The sequence below is a fragment of the Boleophthalmus pectinirostris genome, unplaced genomic scaffold (assembly GCF_026225935.1).
Source record: "Boleophthalmus pectinirostris isolate CB_2022bp ecotype Guang Dong unplaced genomic scaffold, ASM2622593v1 HiC_scaffold_5, whole genome shotgun sequence".
NCBI lineage: Eukaryota > Metazoa > Chordata > Actinopteri > Gobiiformes > Gobiidae > Boleophthalmus > Boleophthalmus pectinirostris.
In genome coordinates, this window is record NW_026571404.1 from 39,400,575 (window position 1) to 39,423,200 (window position 22,626).

General features: G+C 39.7%; 2 protein-coding genes and 1 non-coding gene across 3 annotated transcripts in view; 2 read left to right on the plus strand and 1 right to left on the minus strand.

Moving 5' to 3' along the window:
- Window positions 1–6,241: 6,241 nt before the first annotated feature.
- trnai-uau (transfer RNA isoleucine (anticodon UAU)) lies at window positions 6,242–6,335 on the minus strand. Its single transcript has 2 exons — window positions 6,298–6,335; window positions 6,242–6,277 (listed from the first exon to the last, which is right to left on the minus strand). It is a non-coding gene; the product is annotated as a tRNA-Ile (tRNA).
- A 458-nt stretch (window positions 6,336–6,793) lies between these two features.
- On the plus strand, window positions 6,794–19,932 carry fam98a (family with sequence similarity 98 member A). Its single transcript, XM_055162866.1, has 9 exons — window positions 6,794–7,031; window positions 9,303–9,451; window positions 10,250–10,384; window positions 11,884–12,080; window positions 13,583–13,663; window positions 13,816–13,932; window positions 14,457–14,624; window positions 14,907–15,266; window positions 17,270–19,932. Exons 1-9 carry the CDS (start codon window positions 6,994–6,996, stop codon window positions 17,606–17,608), a joined length of 1,584 nt encoding a protein of 527 aa, XP_055018841.1. The 5' UTR covers window positions 6,794–6,993; the 3' UTR covers window positions 17,609–19,932.
- Window positions 19,933–19,943: 11 nt separating this feature from the next.
- The window catches only part of atrnl1a (attractin-like 1a), a 499,802-nt gene continuing 497,119 nt past the window's right edge, over window positions 19,944–22,626 (plus strand). The window contains exon 1 of the mRNA XM_055162865.1: window positions 19,944–20,081. Coding sequence (XP_055018840.1) covers window positions 19,948–20,081 — 134 coding nt within the window. The 5' untranslated portion in view covers window positions 19,944–19,947. The remainder of the gene's footprint in view (window positions 20,082–22,626) is intronic.

Consider the following 22,626-nt stretch of genomic DNA (forward strand, 5'->3'; position numbering starts at 1 on the left):
ACTTAAGACTGTGAGACTGAGTGAGCATCACCTTTCCACAGATCTGACCTGTGACATGGCCTGGTGGTGTCACCTGCTTGTGTCCATGGAAACAGATGAAGTAGAAGTTTAATGCCTGAAGGTGGAACATTCAAGGCAAGACGATGGCATCTCCATGGAGACGAGAAGGTGGCGGACTCTCAGTAATGCACCTATGTGAAAATGAGGGTATCATTCAGAAGTTCATCAGCCAATACGATTAGAGGTTTGCAAAAATATTGAAATATCGATATATCGTATCGTTTCATTTGATGATACAGTATCGATATCGTGGGCTGCTGTATCAATATATATTGCCAAGAATATTTTTTGGTGTATTTTACTAAATTATTTTGTTACAGCTACAGTTTTTTTTTTTACTTGTTGAGAGGAAGGAAACTCGTTTATGCGACACATTTGACATTTTCACTGTTTTGAGGATTAAAATGTTTTTGTTTCATATGAACTTTCAACAAGAAGACATTTAGTATCACAGCCATCATTTAGACTTTATATTTTATTGAACTATATCAAATCAATTTGAAATATATCGTATCGAATAAAAAATGCACTGTATTGAGACATGTATCGTATTGTGGCCTATGTATTGAGGTATGTATCGTATCGGCAACTTCTTAATGATACCCAGTCTTAGATACAATACATATATTGTAGGGGCAGTGTGGCCCTATGCCACACAAGCCACTAGGATGCAAAATTTAAAAGGTAGTTCTGACGCGTGTTTCCATATAAATTAGCCCAAAAGTCCAGTAAAAGCTCAAATATTCCTTTATTTTAGCAAGAGCCATGAACACGGTCAAAAGACTGTTCCTCATCAATTTGCAACACCTGGCATTGCTAATTAATGGTCTTAAATAGGTCGCAAACCACAAAAACAAAGACATAGTGCCACACAGTGGCCGGAGGTGCATTTTGGCCGCTACACACCGGCCCCTTAATTGTTTTCTGCCGGGATCAAAACAATTACAAAATGAATACAACAAAAGGCCACAATGCAACACAAGAAAATAATTCTGACTTCTCAAATTCATTGTACAATCCAGATAACATGATTTACTGTCCACAAATAGCATTTAGCATTTTAGGAATCATTTAAGCAATGACACAAACTCCATATTTTATCTTGGCAAACTGAATCATTAATCATTATTCAAAACAGAGAACTCATTAGTCCTATGATTTCCATCGTTTTCTCTTGAAAGCTCTTGGGCGTTTCAGGTGGAAGAGAGCTCCTGCTTTATCCAAGCCCTTTGGAGGCCATGAGAGGGACAAACTGCAGTCACCTCTTGAGTCCATGTGTGGAAGTGAAAATAGTCCGACAGTTGTCTCCAATTTGTTCTTCCCTCTGTCAACGAAAACTACATCCAAATCATCAGGGAGGCCAGTCCTGCCCTGTCCTTTCCTCAGAGGGCCTCCTGTACCCTTTACCAATAGGGTTACAACAGTGTCCGGCCCTATGCCTTGGCTGTTGGCCACATCTGAGGAATCAAAGATTTCAGAGGGTTGGGTTTCACCTTTGGAGATTGAAGTGTCAGTTTGTTTCTCTTCACATGGAGATGATTCATCAGAGAAGTGATCAGCAATGGGTGGAATAAAGTCCATTACAGGAGAGGGCTCACCTGTCCCGGCCCCTGTGTGTTTGCCAGACACAGGAGAAGTGACCAGAGGAGTTGGTGCAGTTACTTTGTGTGGCAGTGGTTTCTCTGAATGTGGGCCTTTTAATTTATGGGACTCCAATCTAGGCTTAGACCTTTTAGACTTTAACAAAGCAATTTCAGCCTTCATTTCTAAAATTTCCATTTCCATATCCAGTTGTTCCTTTTTCCTTCTGATTATTGCCATTTGCTCTTCTATGGCATGTTTCTCCTTCAATAAAGACAGTCTGACCAGAAGCACTGCCTTTTCAGCCTCAAGTTGTAAATGAGCAGCAGCAATAGAAGAATTTAAACCTTTCATGATTAAATAACTGCTTTTTACAAAGTGAAATAAGTTTAATGAAAGTTCAATAAAGCTGAACAAGTATTTTGTAAGCAAATTTTACTGTACACTGATTGAAGACAATTGTCCTCCTTTGCTTGATTCCCTTACGTTAGTGTCCAGTTCAATCAGCTGAAGTCCATTGCATAGATCCGTGTCCAAACTTTCTACACGGTCAGTCTGTGCAGTGTCCTTCACCACAGTCACCTCTGCACAAACTCCCATCTCTGTCCTCGTCCAAACCAATGCCGCTTCGCTGCCTTTCCTGTAGCAACCAAACGCCTCTCAGAGCCAGACTGCAGGTGTGGTGAGTGGTGCCAATCAATCCACTTCAGCTTGTTGTCTTCTGAGGAGTCTTTTGACAAATGTAGGGGCAGTGTGGCCCTATGCCACACAAGCCACTAGGATGCAAAATTTAAAAGGTAGTTCTGACGCGTGTTTCCATATAAATTAGCCCAAAAGTCCAGTAAAAGCTCAAATATTCCTTTATTTTAGCAAGAGCCATGAACACGGTCAAAAGACTGTTCCTCATCAATTTGCAACACCTGGCATTGCTAATTAATGGTCTTAAATAGGTCGCAAACCACAAAAACAAAGACATAGTGCCACACAGTGGCCGGAGGTGCATTTTGGCCGCTACATATATCAATACGTAGGCCACGATACAATACATACCTCGATATAGTGAGCTTATGATTTGATACAATTCAATGCGATATATATTTCAAATCTATTCGATACGGTTCAATAAAAAAATATTGTCTAAATCATGTCTGTGATACTAAAAGTGTTTGTTAAACCACTTCTTGTGCAAAGTGAATATAAAACACAAACATTTTAATCGTCAAAACAGTGAAAATATCAAATGTGTCACATAAACGAGTTTCCGTCCATTAAACAAGCAACAAAACTGTAGCTGTAACAAAATAATTTAGTAAAATATACCAAAAAATACTCTTGGTGATATATCGAAACATCAGCCCACAATATCAATCCTGTATCATCAAATTAAATGATACGATATAACAGTATTTCAATATTTTTGCATACCCTTAATGAAAATAATATTGTTTTCTTGATTTCATCAGAGCACACAGGCCTACAAGCTGCACTGACAAATGAAGCTTGTTAAATTTGGTTAACAACAATAGCTGCTTTAACTTCTGCTTTAACTAACTTTAAAGGGCCTATATTATTTTTTGATCTGCTGTATGTTCTAATGTTTCCTCATCATAAACAGAGCTGGACTTATGTTTTGTTTCATTCATGTTTAACACACAAACGTGCACATTTAAGCTGAGTTCTTCTCTCAAATAGAAAACACTGTTCCAGGTAAAAGGAGCTGTTAATTACAACTACATGACATCACAAGGTGGAACAGAGCATTTTTAGTTGTGGAGCTGTATAATAAAGGGTTTGTGAAACGTGTGAATAAAACAAAACACAAGTCCAGGTGTGTTTTTGAGGAGGAACAACATTAGAACATGATTAAAAGCTCACAGAGTCTGAGGAGCTTTAAATAAGACGACAGCAGCGGCTCTAGTTGAGACACATCGTAGTAGTGACATGAACAGCTGAGAAATAAATAAATAATTAAAGGAATCATATGTGGAGCATGCACAAGGTTTGAGATGTTCTGAGGACGTCTCTAATCTCTGACCTTGTGGTGATCCTAGAGTGAGAGAGGAACTGATGTAATCGAGACTCGTCCAGTATCGGTCTGTGTGCACTTTTACACACACACACACACACCCATCCACACACACGCGCACACACACACACACACACAAACATACACATTACCGGGTCATATGAGGAAACATGAAGATCCAGTGTTTCCCAATAAAACAGGAGCCTGTGGAGGCCTGATCTGAATCATCCCTCATAGACTAAACCAGTGTCACACTCAAATTCACAGAGGCCGAAATTAAAAACTGCGAATAAGTTGTGTGCCAAACTAAATATTTACTGAAACATTTCAACATTTGCATGTTTTCTCTTCTTTTGAGATATGTAATGTTCAACCTTTTCTTATTAATATAAATGTTTAACAATCGTTTTGTTTAAACATTGAATCCTAGCAGCTCTAATACAGATTTGACATGATCTTGTGGGCCAGATATAATTATCCAAATTTGGCCCCTGGGCCTGCGTTTGACATGTCTGCTCTAAATGCTTAAACAGACACTGCAATAACAAACTGTACTATTCACTTATTGTATTTGATTATTATTGCTAATGCTTCAACATTAATAATTAAGTTTTGAGCTTTTAAAGTGCCCCTTCTGCAAAATGTATTTTTCAGATCTTTTTACTATGATACCGGCACACACTGCTCTGACCAGTGGTGGAACATAACGAAGTAAACTGAATTTAAGTAAAAAAAAAAAAAAAAAAAAAAAAAGTATGTATCTGTACTTTACTTAATTAATTCATTAATTTTTAAGTGGATACCTATTACTTTTACTTCACTACATTTCAGAGCTGCTGTATCTGTGCTTTTCTACTCCACTACATTTTTGAACAGGACTGAAAAGTAAAAGTATTTTTTTATTATTATGTGAGACCTGCTGAAAAGGCTGAGGGTTTATTTTTAAACCAAGTTCATAATTTTGAGCAAACAAAAATATAATAACCAACAAACTAATAAACACAGATAGAATAAAAAATAAAAATGTAGTTTCTGTTGAACAAATTTCAGCACAAATCTGCATCAAAATCACTACATTTAAAGCTTTATCAGATTTCAAAATCGGCGAGATATACTTTTACTTTTTACTCTTAAACAGTTTTACTTAAGCAGACTTTTTCATGTGATACTTTTACTTTTATGTATGTTTTCCTCTGGTATCTGTACTTATCTTCTCTGTGTAAGTAACAAAATGGAGTACTTCTTCCACCACTAGTACTGACTTCGTTCTCTAATAATATTTTCTAAATTGGTGATACATGTTGGTGTCAGCAGTGTTGTGGAGTCATTTTGGAACAAATACATTTAAAAAACAATTAAAATCTGTTGCTCTAGTGTGATGTGCAACTATCCACAGGACGTGTTAACTCTTTGTTGTGATGACGTTTATAGTTATGTCAGCTCCCACTGGGCATCACAGTTTTTCTAACACAGAATTCAGCTCACTTGTTTCTTTTATTAAGTTAATTTAGATGAATATTGTGATTAAAAATGTCCAAATTATAGCAATGATGCACTGGTGTCCTAGCACAATAGCTCTTCTTCATACATAGTTATAACAAATTATAGTATTTAATTCTTGTATTGTTAATCACTCTTTAAACATTAACAATAAGGTAGAGCTTCGTGATTAATCACAATCAAACTGAAATCACAGTTTGAGTGGATGCAATGAACACATTTCTTTCAAAACTGTGAATCTCCCAGAGTTAAATAGCCCTTGACCTACATCTGAAATTATGACCTCCACAAATTCTAGAACATGAACACAACCTATTCCATTAACGAATACAACTATGAGAAAAAAGAAAGAATACAAAGAAAAGTGCTCAAAACGAGAACATTTCTTGTAACAAACTGGCTTGCTTTGTCTAGTGTTGAAATGCTGCCCTCTTCTGGTGAAAAATACAAACTACACATTCAAATTCACGATTAAAAATGCTGTTTTTTAGCGATGCAGCTTTAAATGTTTACTTCTTTACAAACAAAACACGCCTAGAATACTAATGACATCTTATACAATCATTTTAAATATATATCCTAGTTAATATATACTGTATGTGAGTACTAACTATATGTTTAACGTTCCCGTGCCAATAATGTAATGATTATTAATAAATTGTAAAGATGATGAATAAATCGTCTTGGGTCTTGTTTGGGTTGACTGGTGATAATAAAATCGTGAAATGAGTGCGTAATTAAAGAAAACTTACGCGCTTGGCACTAACGCGAGTCGGTATAGTCACATTTTCTTTGTGTTTTTGTGATTTTTAAGCAGCTTTTTTGTATTTTAGCCCCAAAATTGACTATGTATGCCTCTCTTTATTATTGGCGGGGATGTGATTGGTCAAAAATAGGGACAACTGAGACATTTCTTGTAAAAAACGGACAAATCATTGGTTTTGAATAAATCTGCCGGGACAGGGGAGACGAGGCTCAAAACGTCTGGTCACACTATGTTCGACTGCTTTCATGTTCAGATTTGATGGTAAAAAAGGGACATCGGTGTTTTGTTCCGGAGCATTATCAAAAGACTGCTCCAGGTGAGGCTCGAACTCACAACCTCGGCATTGCTCTGCTTTGTACTGACATATAAGTACCGCGCGCTAACCGATTGCGCCACTGGAGCTCACTGTTTCTCGGCCGCAGAAGGGTTTAAGAGCGGTAACCTCCGTGTGCGCAGCTGGAACACCAGTTTGGACATTTTACACACACATTTACGGATTAAAACTACTAAATAATACGAATTTAATTTTACTAAACATCAAATAAAGCGGAAACAGTGGGATGTTTCGGTTGTCTAGTCTAATTCGTTTTATGAGAAGAAATAAATAATCTCTCTATAGTTAGTTATATTACATAGCATAATAACAGTATAAATATTTACGCGAATTATGAGCAAAAAACAAGATCCATGGCATGAAATATATGAATTTACACTTTTTTTTCACTTGCTAACTCGGCTAGCTTTCTCTTCTTTTCCGACATTCTTTCGATTTTTTGAGGGGATTGCAATTTGATTCATAGTCGTCTGTAATAAATAATAACCATCAAAACAATCATATCTGACAACACTTACTAATTTAGAATTTTAAAAAGTAAATTGCGTCAAATCTTGGAACATTTTTGTGACAAGCAGAACCTCAGGCGGGGTTGTGTTTCCGCCCGAGCCCAGAAAAGAAGAGCACTTTAAACGTGTGCTGCCGATCTGTTTCTTCTGTCTCCACCGCCGGTCCAACAAATCTGAGCAAATTGGATAAAATACGGAATAACAGCGGATTATTTAAATGGAGAACGATATAATTGTTTCTCTAGAAGACCTGGGGTGAGTTTGCAAGCTTTAAAATGTTGAATTCGGTTGGAAATAGCGATAGATTTCTGGCTAAAGTCCAAATCTGGAGCAGCTATCTGGCCATGCTAAAGCGCTACGTAACCAGTCTCATCTGCTCAGCATTTCTGTGCCGAAGCAGCGATTTATTTTAAGAAGAGTGAGGCTAATAAAACAGTATTCATGATAGGCATTTCTGCGTTATTTAACCAAACATCAGATGCATTTATTTAGACAAATGACTATTACAAAACCCGAGTGGATTTTCTGTGCAAACCAAAGAAAACAATTATTTATCACAGGGACTCTTCAATCCAGTTATTGATGGTTAATGTGTGATTTGCTTTTGTACTACAACGTCCAACAACTTCAAACTACTAAGGAGCGTTTATTTGGTAGTTAATTATGTATTTGATTAGTAAAATTTAGAGAATAACATTAAGTCGATATTACACTAGTTTTTATGGTCTGATGTTGTTTCTTCATCACAAACGCACCTGGAGTTATGTTTTGTTTTTTTTTCACAAATGTTTAACACACAAACCCTGTATTTTAAGGCTGAGTTCTTCTCTTAAACAGAAAACATTCTGGTCCACCTTGTGATGTCATGTGGTAACAAAGGAAGGCTCCTCAGGGGTCCTCCACCTGCTTGTATCTCTAAACTTATTTTGTAACTTTGGTAAATGTGCATTCTTACTGTGAGACTGTGCGAGCATCACCTTTCCACAGATCTAACCTGTAACTTGGCTTGCTGGCAGAAGAAAATAGATGGTGATAGATACTGACGGTGGATATAGATTAAACAGAAGTTTAATGCCTGAAGGTGGAACATTCAAGGAATACAGGACGTCTCCCCTGTGTTTTAAACTCCATACACTTTCTCTAGAATCTTTTGGATGATCTCAGACCTGGAATTGCCAATCTCTACTGAACTAAAGGTGAAAGGAGCTGTTCACTTGAAAACTACCACTACATGACATCACAGTGTGGAACCATAGACTAGATAAATGCGTTCCAAATAGGAAATGGGCATGGTCATGATTCAGCTCAATCGACTCCGGCTCAAACTCAACCTTTGGACTGGCTTTTTTGTTGTTAGGATACTTGCAGTCGGAATCCCAAATAGGGAACTCTGATCCAAACTGCTCACATCATTGAATGCCTTAGCTGATTGGTATGGATGACGTCACACTCCCTTAGTCCACTTCTTTTTACAGACTATGGGTGGAACAAAGCCAGACTAATGATGCAGGATTACTGAAACGTGTGAAGGAAACAAAACACAACCCCAGGTGTGTTTTTGAGGAGCTAACAGTATTAGAGCATTAGAGGCTTAAAGCTCAAAAGAGTCCATTTTGTTTAATATAGGACCTTTAAGATAAAATGTCATTCTTTGTTAAATGTTTTTAAGGCATTATGTGTTATGATAATTAGACATATTTACTTTTCTTGTGTTCATTGACTTAATCATAAATGAATTAATTAATGAAATGGACAAAAAAGAAATCTGAATAGGGCTTAAATTTTAAAACACATTTGTACCTAAAGGAATTAAAGCCCGGTTTAGTCCCTCATTTAGGGCTTATGTAGTGCAGTTTTTTGATGGCAACCAAAATCACAATTTCAATGAATGGACACAAACAGGAAATCACAAAGACTGCAGTTTTTAAGCGGGGTTATTTGCTCCACAAACAACAAACTCTCCTGTCTTATTGTCTTATAAAAACTGCCAACCCTGTAGTTTAGATGTTCTGAAATGTAATTCCTGTATTAAACTAATAGTTCAAATTTCTGAACTTTTGTCTTTTTGTTTTTTGTCAATTTTTCTTGATGAACAAAAGGGGGCTTGGCAAAAGCTCTCAAAACTATTCCCTATCTCCGTGTATCTGACCCAAACTGCACTCAAAAGACTACACCTGCAGGGGGAGTTCATGTAAAAACTACTATTTATTCAGGAAAAAAGTTCTAGGAAATGATAAACACAGATTCAACTTGTGAATCTGACTCCTAAAAAAATATCAAATCTTCAGCTCACTCTCTGCTCCTTTCTGCTGTTGTCCCATGGAAATCCTGATCATCTTAAGAAAATTAATAGTTGACTAATAGACATTTGGTCGACTAAGACTACAAGGACTAAAGGACTTCAGCCCTAGAAAAGAGTTCATTTACATTGTATGAAACTCTTATCAGACTGTCTGGAGGAGCTGTGGTCTTTTATGGCGTGTGTGTTGATATGCTTCATGATCCTGTGCTGTGTTGTACATACAGATACCAGGGCCCGCTCCTGGATGATGGCTCCCTGGACTCGGCCTCTTCGGGTGGAGCCACTTCTCCTGAATTCACTAAACTGTGTGCGTGGCTCGTGTCAGAGCTGCGGCTCTACTGCAGACTGGAGGAGAATGTCCACGCCACCAACTGTAAGACTTTGCACTAAACTGACGTCAGTTGGACAAAACAGTCAGTGCAGATTATGCCTGGATATTTGACTCGTTAATGCATGTTTCCTTTGTTTACATTTGTTTACATTAACAACTAGAACCAGTATGGCAGCAGGTGGCAAAACTGAATGACCTCTAAGTTAACACTGGCTGCAAAAGATTGCCATCCTTAGAATGTCTGATTCCTGACTCAGAAACTTTATTGGTCACCCTAAGTATCAGATCCCCTCACCTGTCACCCTATTTGTGGTTAAACCTCTTTGTCAAAGCCTGATCTCGTCAGATCTCTTTTGCTAAACAGTGCTGGGCCTGGTTAGTGTTTGGATGAGAGACCTCTAGGAAAATCAGGTGCCATGTGGGTGAAGTGTCTTAGGCAAGACACTTCACCCACATTGCCTAGTATGAAAGTGGTGTGAGCATAAATGTTTTGTAGTGGTTAGAGGGACCAGTGGGGCAGATTGGCAGGTCTGTTTCATCTGGGCAGCTGAGGCTACAATAGTGTCTTAGCTCGACTGAGTGTGAAGTGAATGAATAATGCACCAAACCATAAAGCGACTTTGAGCATCTGGAAAATTTTACCTGTATATCCCCCTGATCCCTCCTGTCTCAACTATAAACAGAAGCTTAAGGACATGAATGACTGTTGGAATGAGCAGTAATATATTTATTATTGGTTTTAAGCATATATAAAATATGAAATTGGTGTAAATAAAAATACATAAATAAATACTGCTCACACAGACATGATTATTAAACTGTATGTTTGTCATCCTGCAGGTCCCAGTGAAGCAGAGGGCTTCCAGCTGGAGATGAATGGACTTCTGTCTGAACTGAACTGTCCTTATCCAGTCCTCACCACAGGAGACCTCAGCCAGAGATTCCTCCAGAAGAACCACTGTCTGCTACTTCTCTCTGGGCCGGGCTCTGGGCCGGGCTCTGGGCCGGGCTCTGGGCCGGGGATTAATTACAAATGTCTTAATTGTTCAAAAATACCTTGGAAAAAGATACATTCAGTTCTTACTGTGAGTGGGGTCGCTTCTCCACACATTTAACCTGTTAACCTGGCCTGGTCAGGCATGGCACCATGAAGAAGTTTAATTCCATACTGTTTAACATTCTTATTTAACATTCACTCACTCGACATACCCACCTCCTGAAAAGTGACACAGTGTTTCTTTAATGTTATGTGTGTATCAGTTTATTAGCCTTATATCCCTGAGTCATGTGTGTCTGCTTCAGTGCACCTCCTGACTCAGCTCTGCGTAATAACCGGCCTCCTCCTGTACTCTACGACCAAGAGAATGTGTTCAGTGGAGCTGGAGTTTTGTTTTCTCACAAAGTGTTGACTCATCTTCAGTTTGAGAAACAAGAGGCCGAAGTAAAACTGTTGTGTTTCAAGATGACATCACAACATTCTGTAGTCCAATAGGCTCGATTCAGGCTTATGTCACAAACCAGGAAAACGTATGGAAACATTTAAGAACAACTTCTGCACCGACCGACTGTGATCAAATCCACTGAAGTAAATGTGATCAGTGGTAAAATGAAGACTGCAGACGTCTGTGCTGTTTGGAATCATCTGGAATGTGACGCTTCATCTCTTCTAATCACATGTACCAGTGCACTCAGAGTTGTGTGTCAGTGGGGAAATGATGAAGACTGAGGTGTGGTTGGAATTGTTGATGAGCCGAACATAATAGAACACTACAATGACATGGAGAAGAAAACTAGAAAATTAGACATTTTCTAATTTTTCCTAGTTTTTGTCAGACTTACTACTGCGAACAGAACCCACTGGAAGTTCTAATCACATCTTTCCAACGGTCAGATTGGACCCTGACCAAATGAAGCTTGTTAAATGCAGATTTTTGTTGTAATACAGTACATTTCTGGGTCTAGTCACAACATTTGTTCGTTTAGCTTTTGGATATTTCAATAAAAGTTATTAGGTTATCAGTCTGGTTCTTGCCCTCCACCTGGGAGTATGTCATCATCACATTCTAGCTCTAGATCTTGCTCTTTGTAGGCCTGTTAGCTCTCAACATTGAGCTTGGGAATGCAACACTTATTTTAAATGTCTTGTTGAGAACATCAAAAATCATTTCTTTAATTGGTAACTTTTTCTACTGGTTTAGCCTGGCCTGCCATAATTGTGGCCTGAAAATATGAACTGGTAAACTAATACAAGAATCACATTTCAGAACATGTTTGTGTAGATCTAAAGTACAGGGTTGGCAGTTTTTACACAGAACAAGGCAGGAGAGTTTGTTGTTTGTGGAAGAAATGGCACATTTGTGTAAGTGTAAATTGTGATTTCATTTCTAGATTGTGATTAATCCTGAACACACACACACATACACAGGGACATGCCACTATACCAACAGTGTAATTACACCTTCTCTCTCCTTTAGCGTTCCTGATCTCGGAGCTGGAGGCCTCCCGGATGTCCCTGGTGAACTGCCCCGAGAGTCGAGCTCCGGACGGGGGCAAAGCTCACGACGGCAGCCCCGTGTTCCAGGAGCTGAAGGGGATCTGTGTGGCTCTGGGCATGTCCAAACCTCCATCCAATATCACCATGTTCCAGTTCTTCACTGGCATCGAGAAGAAGGTACAGCTCTGCACCGTTCTCTTTGAGCACTCAAAAATGCTGCATTGCTGGATTTGCCATCAGATAAAAATCCTGACTTCTGCTGCACAATTTTTAAGCCCATAAACCATCTCCAAACTCGCTGTGCGATCAAAGTGTGTTCACAATGAATGCATGGCTCTGTTAGCATAGCATTCATGGCTTAATCTTTTTTCGTCTTTAATCTTTATCAAGGACACAGCGAGCACATGTGGTCTATAGATAAGAAATACACAATATAAATATGTATATACTATTAAAAGGAAACAGTATTACATATAAGAGATGCAGCGTGTCATATCATGGCAAAAGAAAAACTCAATTCTGTCAACTGGACAAAGGTTTTAGACGTTTCACTGCTCATGTGGCTTTTTAAGTCCTGGTCAGGTTTTACGTAGGACACGGTCTTATATTTGTCTAAAGGGAGGAGCTCACTACTCTGTGACTAATGCTGTGTTCCCACCGCAGCGTAAAAAATGCAAAACACGCTTCTAGTTGATGGCGTTGTCTGAACGCAGTATTTGTTTGTTTGTACACATGTGTTTGTTTAGAGTTTGTTAACTACGTCTATTGAACTACAAATGTGAACTGTGCCTGAGTGTGCGCCCCAGTCTGCAACCATCAAACTGCCACTACTGTGTGTGTTTACTTTTCTATCGCCTATAAAAATTGCCATCAGACTGTGCACACACTAGATAAATTACCTTGTTTCTCCATAAATTATGAAATGCGTCAAATGTTTGTATAATCTATGTCATCCAGGATCCGTAGCAAAAGAGAAACTTTTGTATAGCTGACAAAATTTTATTTCTCCTTTGCAATAGATATAATATAAAAATATTAAATATAGTAAATCCTATATAGTCAAATTGTACTGTAGTGCACATTTGATTTATTATAACCTCGTCATGTCTCATGGACCCAATCTCATCTTGTGGAAATTGTCTCGTCCTCCTACTATTTCCTGCTGTTGACAGCTGAGGGAGCTTTAATGTCTAAATGGCTCATTAGAAACTGAGGTTCTGAGGGGAACAAAAGTATGTTTAAAAGTAAAGATAAACCAGGGCGATACTTTTTTTTAGTGTATCAGCGCCTGGCCTTAAATGTCCAGCACAGACCTAAAAGCCTAAAAATAAACAAGAGCTTTATTTGAACACTCCAGTGTGAAGAGAAAACTGCACAAAATGTGTCTACACAGCTCTCTTAAAGGTTTGAGGTTAAAAAAAAAAAGGCTGTAATGAGTTTGTTGAAACATTTAGATTATAGAATTTGGGAAAAAAAAAATAAATAAATATATATATATATATATATATATATATATATATATATATATATTTATCAATCAGTAGAGCTTTTCAGCCATCGGTTTCTCTGGATTCTATCAACAATCAGTGTCAGCCAGGAAAACAAAACACACCAGTCAGTCTCTATTTATTTTTCATGTGTCTTCTGTAAAGTAACTTTAGAACGTGTGTGTGTGTTAGCTGAAGGAAGCCTTAAGTCGAGTCCCTCCAAACCACGTGGGAGAACCTCTCCTGAAGAAGCCTCTGGGCCCAGTGCATTTAGTGAGTACAACACAACAACACAACACCACAACAGTGTGTTCATGTAAAGTAACCACACGTCTCATGTGTGCTTCTTTAAACCGCACCATGAGTCTGATCCAAAACCATAAGAACAGGCTTCAGTCACTCACCTCGTGTGTGTGTTCCTCCAGGAGAAGATCGAGGCCATAAACCAGGCCCTGGTGAACGAGTACGAGGTCCGGAGGAAAATGTTACTCAAGAGGCTGGACGTTACAGTGCAGTCGTTTGGATGGTCAGACAGAGCCAAGGTACAGAATAACCAGACATGTGACGTACGGGCGTGTGACGTACGGGCGTGTGACGTACGGGCGTGTGTCTTTACATGTCTTTAAAACAGAACATATTCCTACTATTATTTTTTAAAGTGGATCTAAACACTAAATTAACTCTTTTCACTACAAAACTGGATATGGTGTTTTTATTAGCATTGTCTACTGTTCCTAGTCTATGTGCAGCTTTGTGCTAAAAAAAGTCACAACCTCAGTGCGTGTACTTGGTGACATCACACAGCACTGCCCTGATTACAGCCAGGTTTTTCTGATGACACACGGCTGTTTGAAGTGTCGACACCTGTTTGACCAATCACACACTGTTCCTTATACCTCCAGACCCCGGCGCCTCCTCCCCCTCACTCTCCCCTTTAGTCCTCTAGACCCGGCGCCTCCTCCCCCCTCACTCTCCCTCACACTCCCCTTTAATCCTCCAGACCCGTCCCTCAGTTCATAGTCTAACATGTTCATGCATTTAAAGATTTTAATTTTTTTCCCTCTAGACTCACTCGGAGAAGCTAGGCAGAGTGTACCAGCCCCTGCGCTCCGTCCTCGTGGCTAAAAGCAGGATTTCTGTGGCTCACCTTTTGGCCGCTAGACAAGACTTCTCCAAAATCCTCCGAACGAGCAGCGGCAGAATCAGGGAGAAGACGGCCTGTGCCATCAACAAGGTACAAGACTGTTTATAGCTCAAGATGTGGAGATGGGTCCTGAGCGCTCTCCTGACATGTTTAACCCAGTGGCACTGACTGAAAGACGGGTCAAATGCAGAGAGTGATGGAAGTCAGCTTGTGTATTCTTAAGTTCATAAAAAGAGAGTGACTTTAAGGCAGCTTTATCAGACTGTCCCAATATGACCACCCTAACACCACATCACCTGCTGCAGTGTCCACTTTAGTGCTCTATTCTGCCTTTCCTGCTAAAACCTTCACTCTATCACATTTCTGTTCCAGGTTCTGATGGGCAGAGTCCCGGACAGAGGAGGACGGCCATGTGAAATCGAACCCCCACCTCCAGAGATGCCCTCGTGGCAAAAGAGACAAGATGCCCCGCAGGGAGGGCAATACGGAGGGGGCAGAGGCGGGTACCAGGGGGGAGGAGGAGGAGGGTACCAGGGGGGAGGGGGGTACCAGGGGGAGGAGGATACCAGGGGAGGAGGGAGGGTACCAGGGAGGGGGCAGGGTGGAGGTTATGGGGGAGACAGAGGACATTATGGGGGAGGGGGAGACAGAGACAGAGGAGGTCGGGGTGAGCACCATGGAGGAAGAGGAGGAGGAGGAAGAGGAAGCCGAGGCAGAGGAGGCTACAACCAGGTAAGACTTGAACTAGAAACGTATCGATTGGTGGTTTTTACATTCTAGAATGTGATGATGTCATCCTCCTAGATCAGGGCCAAGAGACACTTTTCTCTGTTGATCACACTGATGAAATGTCCAAAAGGTCAATTCACAAATGTTGAACCTGTTCGTTTCTATGATTTGTTTAGATAAGGTTAGACTTAGGCTGCGTTCACACTGCAGCCTGAAGTGACCCAAATCCAATTTTTTGGCCTCTATGTGACCTGTATCTGATCATTTAATGACAGTCTGAACGACACAGATCCGATTTTTTTCCAAATATGACCCAGGACACTTGGATATGTGCTCCTGAAACTGATACATATCTGATCTTTTGACATGCGACTTCAGTGTTAACGGCCAAAGTGCATTCATCCACCTACACATTATCAACAAGCCACAAACGTCACTATTCTGCACTGAAGTAGGTGAAAATTGTTAATGAACTCCGTGTCACTGAAGTGAAGCACATCACCACTCACCACTCTTGGCTCCGTCTCCACATCCACACGTTCCTTTCAACGGCCGTTGCTGCCACTGCCCCACAAAACACCACGACCAAAAACCTCGTCCTTCTCCTTCTCAGTCTCCTCCTTAAAACAAGTAAGTTGTTCATGTTCTGGCTCCGGTACGAGAGGAACTTTAAAATCTCCAGGTGCTCAATGCTGCGTCCATGTTTGGACAACTTCTGTAAACACAGAGACGCTCGCTGTGGTTGACGTCGTCGTGTCTCCAGTGCACATGTGGGACACTTTCGGGCCGTTTACTGTTCACACTGGAGTCACATACAAGTCACATTTAATTGGAAATGTGAACGACCTCGCAAAAACATCGGATTTCACAAAAAAAATCTGAATTGAGCGTTAAGCCCTGCAGTCTGAATGTAGTCTTAGAAGAAATCAGTGTATTACAGCAGACACAAATGTTTATTTTAGCTGCGCCCACCTCTATTAAATATTCCTGGCCTACAGAAAGTGATGATCTTCTGGAACCAACAACTTAACAACTTAAAGTTGCACTAAATAACCTGTTGGTACTTGATGTTATTGCTTTACCTGGAAAAGCATGAAACATGTTTAGTTTGCATTTATTTAAGTACAGATGTTTTTATTTAAAAAATAAAGAAATACTTTTACATAGTGCACCTTTAATCACCACAAAGCACAAGTGTTAAATATTAGCTTTTATAACGTCACTGCAAAGGATTCTTCTCATCTGGAGCTCAACAGTCCAGTCCCGGAAGTCAAATTTTAACTCATTTTTCCACAGACATTTGTAAACATTTTAATAAGAGTTTAAAGACATTACAAAGGCTAAGCAGCTACGAGCAAATTCATGTCCATAATACGGTTCAAAAAGCACATTTTAAATGCAACATTCTATGAAAGTTTTAATAACTTAGCAGAATTTTATTTATTTATTTATTTATTTTTGGAAAGTCTGTGAGAAAAATGAATGGGAAATTTACTTGTGGAAGTTTGGGTTTGGGCCATCACTGTTGAGCTCCAGGGGCCACAGGGATGGATGTGAGCCACGACCTCACACTGACCCTCCACTGGGCTCTTTTCATTCCCCGGTCACAACCTTTTGCCCAGTTTGTGTCAATCATGCTAGTTGTATATTTCATTATTTTACTCACCAGAAATGGTTAAAATGTTATCTGTCAGCTGAAGCCTTAGTTGGCCAGTCATTTAAATTTAGAGAAAAGCTGGTGTTTAGTTTGTTTGATTGGTTCACACCTTGTTAATGGACAAACATGATACAACATGAATGGAAACACTCTGGGACAGTGACTGGAAATGAGCCTTTGGCAATAATCCAGAGGGCTGAGCTCACACAGGCCGCACACAAAATCTTGCACACTTCACTCACTGCACAGTTCTATTGATCTCAGTCCAACACTACAAGAGGATGGGAGGGCATCTGACACACAGGAATAGTTTTTAATAGATGCGTTTTTTGTGTGTTTAATTTTCCAGCAGCAGCAGTACAGCCAGTCCAACTACCAGGACACAGGAGGCAGAGGAGGCTACAGCGCCCCCCAGCCGCAGTACCCCGACCAGGGCTTCAACAACAGCGGATACCAGGGCGACCGGTCCGGAGGTCACCAGAGCGAGAGGGGAGGAGGAGGGGGAGGAGGGGGGAGAGGCAGAGGTGGGAGGGGGAGGGGGTCTAGGGGAGGAGGAGGAGGAGGGGGGGGCTGGGGAGGGAGAGGGGGAGGGCATCAGGGAGGAGGACAGTTTGAGCAGTTCTTCCAACACGGAGGACAACAGTACAACCAAGCGGGGTTCAGCCAGGGCCGCCAGTACACAAGCTGAGGAACGGCTCCCAGTACTACTAACTACAACGGTTACCATGGGAACGGGGCGGTGCTGGAGTGGATTAAGATGAACTCAACTGTGATTGGTTGGTTCTGCTGTCATCAACCTTCAGTTATTTATAGTTTATCATTAGTGTTAAAAGTGCATCTTTCTGGTGAAGGGTCTTCCATTTGCTCGTCTCCAGAGATGAAACATGATGTTGCTTTGCCTGGAATGTTCTGCAGTATGGCATTCAACTTGCATCCTGTAACATTTTATTCCAAAATAATAATAAAATAACTCGGCATGGGAGCATAATCTGTTTGTCACCATGAAGATGACTTTAATGCCATACTGTGAAACATTCCAGGCAAGACTATGAAATCTCTATAGAGACAGGCAGACGGCAGACCCCAATCTGTTGGATCAGTTCTGTTCGATTTTAGTTTAAAGGAAATAAATGCTGTTTTCAGACTGGTATGGGCAGATACATAAAGCTCTAGTATTTCTACAGTTTACTATCAAATCAGTATCAGAAGTAAAGAAGCTGGATTGGTGCATCTGTAACAATGATTTATGGATTTACAATAAGTATTACAGCATTAGTTAGTAGATCTGCACAAACTACCATATTTTTCAGACTATATATTGCTCTGGAGTATAAGTCACACCAGCCAAAAAATGTGTAATGAATAAGAAAAAAACATAAGTCACATTTTTGGGGGAAATTCATTTTTTAAAATCAGAGACCAGGAACTGACATTTCATGTTGAAAGTCAAGTTCTAATAATAACACAAGAGAGAACAACAGACTGTTAACGTCACATATGAACAGTTCTTCAAATAACTATAGCATAAACAACAGAACAGGTTTACTAAACTCTCCATCTCACTCCAAATCACTAAATCCATTCAATTCTTCATCCTCGGTGTCACTTCTGAGCAACTTGGCCTCGACCTCCGGAGGTAAACAGAGCATCGCTTCTGTGTTGCTGTCATCAGACTCAGCATCAGTTCCAATTCCCAACAGGATGGTTTCGGTTGTATTAGTTTGTTTAAATTTAAAAATGTTCAGAGGTACAGAAGTGAAGGTGCGATTGACTGACATGACACATGCACGACAGAGGCTCTTTCTGCAGGAGACATGTGCAGTAGAGTGAAGAGACAGTGGTACAGGAGTAATAGTAGTACTGATACTGACACACAAGACTAGAGTGGCCTTTAGCAATGGTCAGCGTGAACACTTTAATATATAAGTCACAGTACCACCCAAACCATGAAAAAAGTGCGACTTATAGTCCGAAAAATATGGTAATTGAAAATAATTATTGATATATGCAATAACTCCAGATTTTTGCCATAATTTACGTGTTATTAATACCTAAACAAAATTTGAACAAAAAATACAGCAGAAATGAGCCTTTTATGACATTACACATTTTAAGAATGTGTAAATGAGCAGAGAGGAGTGTGATTCAGTGAGGTTGGATAGATGTTAAAGTATTTGGACTGTTGGCCGCTCTTCTTCAGTGCCACATAAATGATGAGTGTGTGCTCTTTGGAGTTTCATTGAAAAGGTCACATTTGAGCTTCCATTATTTCATGACATATTGTGCAGCCTTATGACTTGTTTGCTCATCCACAAAGTTTATTAATCACAAATGCCCCGGGGCAGACTAACTCAAGTGTGGCTGCTTGTTCAGTACCGGCAGTGCATTCGTAGATGAGGTCGATGAGATGTCTTGCCAAAGGACACAATGAAATAATACGACAAACATCAGAAATAAATGATCTACCTGGACTAAGCCTTCATCCACTTTGTCAGTAATTAGACAGTAAGAAAATGAACCATTAACTACAAATGCAAAACCGAGTTCTTCAGTCCACTCTAGCACCAACAAACCGTCAAACTGTAACTCTCCCTTTGCTCAGCCCTGACCCTCTTTCTGTTAAGATCTGTGTTATAATGTAGTTTCCGCATCACAAACTCACCTGGAGTTGTTTTGTTTCATTCCCACATGTTTAACACAAACTCTGCATTTTGCTTATATGTCATGAGGTAATACAGGAACTTCTCTGCTGTGTTTTTAATTTCCAGACACCTTCACCGGAATATTTCGATAATTTCAATCAATTTCGACTAAACAAAAGGTCAATGATAGCTGTTAACTTGAAAACTACCACCTTATGACATCACAAGGTAGACTGGAGCATTTAGAACTTTGGAGATGTAGACACTCAAACGTGTGAATGAAATAAAAGACAACTCCAGGTCTGTTTTTGAGGAGGGAACAACATTATAACATGGTATATTAAGGTCAAAAGAGTCCATTTTGTGTAATTTAGGACCATTAAGGATGTTAAAATGGTCCAAATACTTGGTTTCCACAAGTGATGCTCTAATTAAATTGCACAGAAAAGATTCACTGTCCTGCGGTTTCAAATGGTTGAGTTCTCTTTTACTTCTTAGTGCAATAATGATTTGGTTTGGGTTTGGAGCTAAAGAAGCTGGTAGCATGGTCAATATCTGTTCAAATGTGGTAAGAAGGAGTGAAGAGTGAGCTGTAGGATAATGGGGTCAATATACGGACATTTCAGAGGAGCAGACAGGAGCGGGACTCGGCTGACTTGTGCTTGTCCAATGTCTAAACCAAACTAAAGATAAGAGGAAATGCACACTGTTACAGGACTCAAAATGTGGACTAAATCAGGACTAAGTGAAAGTGCATCATGAAAAACTCTAGTTTAGTCCTGATTTATGTCTCTTTTTTGTACTGGTTTAGACTTAAACTAGATCTAAACCATAATGAAGCCAGGACCTAATCCGGACTACTATAATCTAACTGAGCCATTTTATACTGTCATGAAAACTTGGTTTGGACGAGCAGTCTGCACATTTCAGGCAAAATCTCCACGGAAACAAGTTACATAGTGCATCTTTAACCAAAATTCAGTCCATACCAAATATGGAACTAGAAATAAACCAGCTCCTATCTGCTCTGATTTCTGAGCTTTTGTCATTAGAGCAGTTTTTTTTTATCTCCAACACGATCTCTTCTTACAATACCCTTCTCCACTTTGTCACTGTAAAACAGGTTCAGGGCTGCTCACAACAAAGAACTGTTTGCCAAATATCCTTTTTTCATGTTAAAGTGCATATGACAAGTCGGACTATTCATTTCTCTAGAACAGACCTAACATCATTTGATTTAAGATTTTACAAATACTAACTGCCTCATCCTTTCTAGTCTGGTAATTTAGGTGAAGGTTATAATTTTACTGTTTTACATTTTAGAGCCACTTACTGTATTTTACAACTTTTAGTTATTTTTTTTTAACTTTTCCTCACAAACTGCCACTCATCAAAAATGATGATGAGCATTGAGCACAGATATTATCCCATCAAACAAGTCAGAATTAGAGAAATGTGTGAATAGGTCAAATGCACTTTAAATGAGACTGTTTTTCACACCTCAGAATGAGCCTTAACGTGAGATTTAGTTTGCTAAAATTCAGTGTCGTATTTTGGATGTTGGACGCACTTCTCCAGAGGCAGATCTGTGACAACTGAGTGTCTGTTGTTTGGGAGTTTACTTGAAATGGTCCCAGTCTCATCTGAGTTCCTAGTATTGGACAGACTGGATGATTCTTTTGTTTTATTTAAAGATGTTTGTTGTGAAGCTCTTGAAGAGCTGAGTGCTCAGTTTTGGATGGAGATGCATGGACTGTGTGAATGGACAATAAGAATAATAAAGTCTCCACTGACTTAAACACTGTGCTTTGTCAGTCCATCATTATTGTGTCAAGCTAAAGTAGATTTGGTCTGTTATGAAAGCCCTGAGGAACATCTCAAATGTGTCGCTGTCCCTCTGTGTAATAACGTCTTTACGTCTGAGTCACTGTCACTCAGCCTCGATTTTCACCTTTATAAAGGCAACTTTTAAATGAATTAATCATCAGGTTTATATAGCATCTTTATTGGTTTGAGCTGCAAATGAAGTTTTATATTTGATCATTTTGTTTTATCCCCCCAAGAAGAGGGAGGGAGAAGAAAAATGGAAGCAGGGGGAAGGACAGAGCAAGGAATATGAGAGGCAAAATCCAACTTGTGGGACAAAGGATTTGTTGGGATGTTGAGGAAAACAACCTTTTCCTTTTGTGTTCGTTAGTTTCTGCTTGGATAAAAATTACACTTTAAACAGAAATAAAGTCCAGATAATTTACTTATTCCAATATTAGAAAGTCATACTTGTACAAGGAGTCTGTGCTGACATTCCCATGCAGAGACTTTTGTACAATGCCTATACAATGACTTTTATGCAAACCATAGTGGGAGGATACCGTGATTTAGACTCAGCTCCTCTTCGTTGGTGCAGCCAGGCCTCTTGGCACGTTGCACAGTCCAGTCAGACTCCATCCTGGTGTTGTCTGGCTAACAAGTCATGACATCATCCCTATCAGTAGTTCTTGTTAGTTTAGTTAGTTTGCTATTAGATACGTTGAAATATCCTGCATTTGTCTTGACATATATCTGAGTGTCACAGCTGTGATCAGAGCACTTATCTTCAAATAATTTCTAGGCACTAATGAACTATAGAAGTGATTTTACAAAATAGCTAAGCCTAGTTATTGATCCTAACAGAGAACCTGTCTCCAGACGCTCCTGTCTCTGAACAGTCGGAGGGTCTCACCACACTCCAGTCGTCTATGATGGAAGAGAGACAGCAGAGTGTGGAACAGGCGGTCATCACGGAGGCTGGATTTGTCAGGTAAATGTTTTTTGCTGGGTAGGTTTTTAAACATGTACTTTTAATTTAGTATAACTCAGTCAACTATCAGAAACTCCACATGTGACTGTATGTCCCTGTGATACACTTTACTCCTGATGCCCTGTCTGCTAATGCTCAGACTGTTACTTTAGATAGACAGACAGACAGATAGATAGACGGACAGATAGACAGATGGATGGATGGATGGATAGATAGACAGACAACAGACATATGGATAGACAGACAGACAGTTAGATGGATGGACAC